Genomic DNA, 3642 nt, shown 5'->3' with positions numbered 1-3642 from the left:
CTTCTCTAGCTCTGTAAGTGTGGGGGGTGTGAGGAGGCTCGAAACTATTGGATTATTGGATAGAGTTATAGCTTTCACCCAATTAAGAGCTCGAAGGTATGTTTTAGTTGTTCGTCGCTTCGGACACATGGAGCAAGATGATGCAATACCACCTACAACAACAGGTAAAAAATGAAGCAAGGTCCGACAAATGAAGAAGGCGAGACCAACACACATTTAAAAGTCATGGTCGTCATCTTCCAAAGCAACATTTCAAAAATATATTTATTCTTTTAAAAGAGGATATATGCACTTATCGATGAATCGATACTTTGGCAGCTTCTCCGAGGCACTTGAATTAGACGGATTACTGAGAGAGAAAGGAACCTTGTCCTAACCCGCAACATTAATCACATGCCCATTACAAAAAAATCTCCCAAATTCTCCCAAATGCGCGTTCCCAGTTGAAGAATACATGACAGATGATTTGAGGGAATGTCTAGGTCCCGTCCACTGTGAATCAACAAATTCTCAGCCAAATTTATAAATTTGTTAATACAAACTGGAAACAATACTTACCTGCTATAAACAACTGTCCATTTATAGTAAAAAAAAGGATTGTAAAAACGGTACCGTTTGTTTTCATCATAGCTCAGAAAGATGAAAAACTTGCATAGATATCAATGTCTAGATTCATGGATATAGACAGTCCTTATGTTGCTGAGATTTATCTACTCCCCGTCTCCCCTGTTTCTAAATATTAGTCTTTTTAGAGATTTCAATTGAACTATCACATACGGATGTATATAAACGTGCGTATTTTAGAGTGTAGATTCACTCATTTTACTCCGTATGTAAGGTTTTAACTAGTGGCTACATACGGAGTAAAATGAGTGTATATACACTTTAAAATATGTTTATATACATTCGTATGTGGTAGTTTATTTGAAATCTCTAAAAAAACAAATATTTAAAAACAAAGGAAGTATTTAGGCTCAAATCTGGTCGTAGTAGTAATTTAAAAGGGCATGGTGACTAGTTTACCACATCCTTCACACCGAAGGACGAAAAACGTGGGCAAAAGATTCCCCAAATACCCAACGAGATTTGGAATCTCCTCCTTTCCCCGTGTGGACTCATCTACGTCTCAGCGTTTGACCCTCGACGGCGGCACCCCAACCCCCTCCCTCCCCGCCTGAATCCCCTTCCATTAAAAAGATCCACCAGACGAACGAACTCCCGCAGCCACACGCCGCCATGACCAGCCCCATCATCCCGCGGACCGACGACGGCGGCCATGCCGCGACGGCGACGAGGGTGGGCCGCCTCAACGCCGCGGTGGAGCGGTCCTGGGTGGGCCGGCGCTTCCGCCTGTCCGCGCGCGGGACCACGTTCACCACCGAGCTCCGCGCCGGCACCACCACCTTCCTCACCATGGCATACATCCTCGCCGTCAACGCCTCCATCCTCTCCGACTCGGGTGCCACCTGCTCCGTCGACGACTGCGCCTCCCCGTCCCCCGCCTGCAAGTTCCCGCCCGTCGACCCCGGCTACGCCGCCTGCCTCTCCCGCGCGCGCCGCGACCTCATCGTCGCCACCGCGGCCTCCTCCGTCATCGGCTCCTTCATCATGGGCGCCTTCGCCAACCTCCCCATCGCGCTCGCCCCAGGCATGGGCACCAACGCCTACTTCGCATACACCGTCGTCGGCTTCCACGGCTCCGGCACGCTCTCCTACCGCAAGGCCCTCGCCGCCGTCTTCATCGAGGGCCTCGTCTTCCTCCTCATCTCTGTAGTTGGGCTGCGCTCCAAGCTCGCCCAGCTCATCCCCAAGCCCGTGCGGATCGCGTCGTCCGCGGGGATCGGGCTCTTCTTGGCCTTCATCGGCCTGCAGAGCAACCAGGGGTTCGGGCTCGTCGGGTTCAGCACGTCCACGCTGGTCACCCTCGGCGCGTGCCCGGCCTCGCAGCGCGCGTCCGTGGCGCCGGTGATCACGTTCCCCAACGGCACGGTGGCGCTGATGCCCGGCGGCACGGTCTCCGGCGGCATACTCTGCCTCTCCGGCCGGATGACCTCCCCGACCTTCTGGCTCGCGATCGTCGGCCTCCTCATCATCGCCTTCTGCCTCATCAAGAACGTCAAGGGCGCCATGATCTACGGCATCCTCTTCGTCACCTTCATCTCATGGCCGCGCAACACGGCCGTCACCGCGTTCCCGGACACGCCCGCCGGCGACGAGAGCTTCAGCTACTTCAAGAAGGTGTTCGACGTCCACCGCATCCAGTCCACCGCCGGCGCGCTCGACTTCAGCGGCATCGGGCACGGCTACTTCTGGGAGGCGCTCATCACCTTCCTCTACGTCGACATCCTCGACACCACCGGCGGGCTCTACTCCATGGCGCGCTTCGCCGGCTTCGTGGACGACGCGACGGGGGAGTTCGAGGGGCAGTACTTCGCCTTCATGTCCGACGCCACCGCCATCGTCTTCGGCTCGCTGCTGGGGACGTCCCCCGTCACGGTCTTCATCGAGTCGTCCACGGGGATCCGCGAGGGGGGGCGGACGGGGCTCACGGCGCTCACCGCGTCCTTGTACTTCACGGCGGCGCTGTTCATCACGCCGCTGCTGGCGTCGATCCCGTCGTGGGCGGTGGGGCCGCCGCTGGTGCTGGTGGGCGTGATGATGATGCGCGCGGTGGCGGAGGTGGACTGGGAGGACATGCGGCAGGCCGTGCCGGCGTTCATGACGCTGGCGCTCATGCCGCTCACCTACTCCATCGCCTACGGCCTCATCGGCGGCATCGCCTCCTACATGCTGCTCCACTCCTGGGATTGGGCGTGCCATGCCGCCGCCAGGTTTGGTTGTCGTCCTCGCCGGAAAGTGGGTGGCGGTGAGGCCACGCGAGCCGATACACCAGTAGTAAGTAGCAACAGTGGCAGTGCCAGTGGCAATGGGGAACATGGGAAAGACGTGTCTCACGTGGAATTGTCCTAGTAGCAGTTTTCATTTTCTGCTTGTAGTTTATGTTTTGTTTGTGAATTGTTTTCTTGGAAACAAGGACTAGACTCGGTGCTAAATTAAAAATAATGACGCCAAACCTGAAACTGCTAAATTAAAGGGCCAGCTTACAAAGACAGCAAACAAAACAAGCAAAGCAGTATGTTTATGATTCTCCTATGTAGTATTCTTTTACGATTTTGTTGGTCGCTCGTATTAAGTTTCAGAAGTTGAAACTTAACAAAAGTTTAAAAAACTCGTCAAAACGCATTCAAAATGTCTTATTTGAAAGCCTTCGTTATGTGCTCAACCTATGTTAATGAACCGTCAAATACCTTGACCTGTGTCCTACTGGTAATATCTCGTTGGGTATTTGTGGATTTTTCTTTTTGCCCTTCGCATTTGTCTATTTTTATACAAACACCCTCGGGGAAATAAAAAAAGTTGCATTGAAGTCCATGGGAGTCGACCATCTTCATGTTGCAAAATGGATCGATGGCGCGCCACGCGTACCAAAAAACCATGCGGGCCATTACTCATCGAGCATAATGATCGACCAGAAAAATACACCCTTGAGCCATCAATGTCACACAGGCGAACTGCCGAGATGGGATGACTCTGCGAAACCTTATTCGTTGGATCGGCACCGCCACCATCTACAAACAAGTT

The 3642-nt window shown here is 53.1% G+C and overlaps 1 protein-coding gene across 1 annotated transcript; it reads left to right on the top strand.

The window, feature by feature from the left end:
- The first annotated feature begins 1015 nt into the window (after window positions 1-1015).
- On the top strand, window positions 1016-3145 carry LOC125545609 (adenine/guanine permease AZG1-like). The gene has a single exon (XM_048709625.2). It carries the CDS (start codon window positions 1237-1239, stop codon window positions 2968-2970), a length of 1734 nt encoding a protein of 577 aa, XP_048565582.1. The 5' UTR covers window positions 1016-1236; the 3' UTR covers window positions 2971-3145.
- The last annotated feature ends 497 nt before the right edge of the window (window positions 3146-3642 follow it).

This window comes from Triticum urartu, chromosome 1A (assembly GCF_056163025.1).
Source record: "Triticum urartu cultivar PI428250 chromosome 1A, HENAU_Tu73, whole genome shotgun sequence".
Taxonomy (NCBI): Eukaryota; Viridiplantae; Streptophyta; class Magnoliopsida; order Poales; family Poaceae; genus Triticum; species Triticum urartu.
This window is presented reverse-complemented; position numbering and strand designations above follow the sequence as displayed.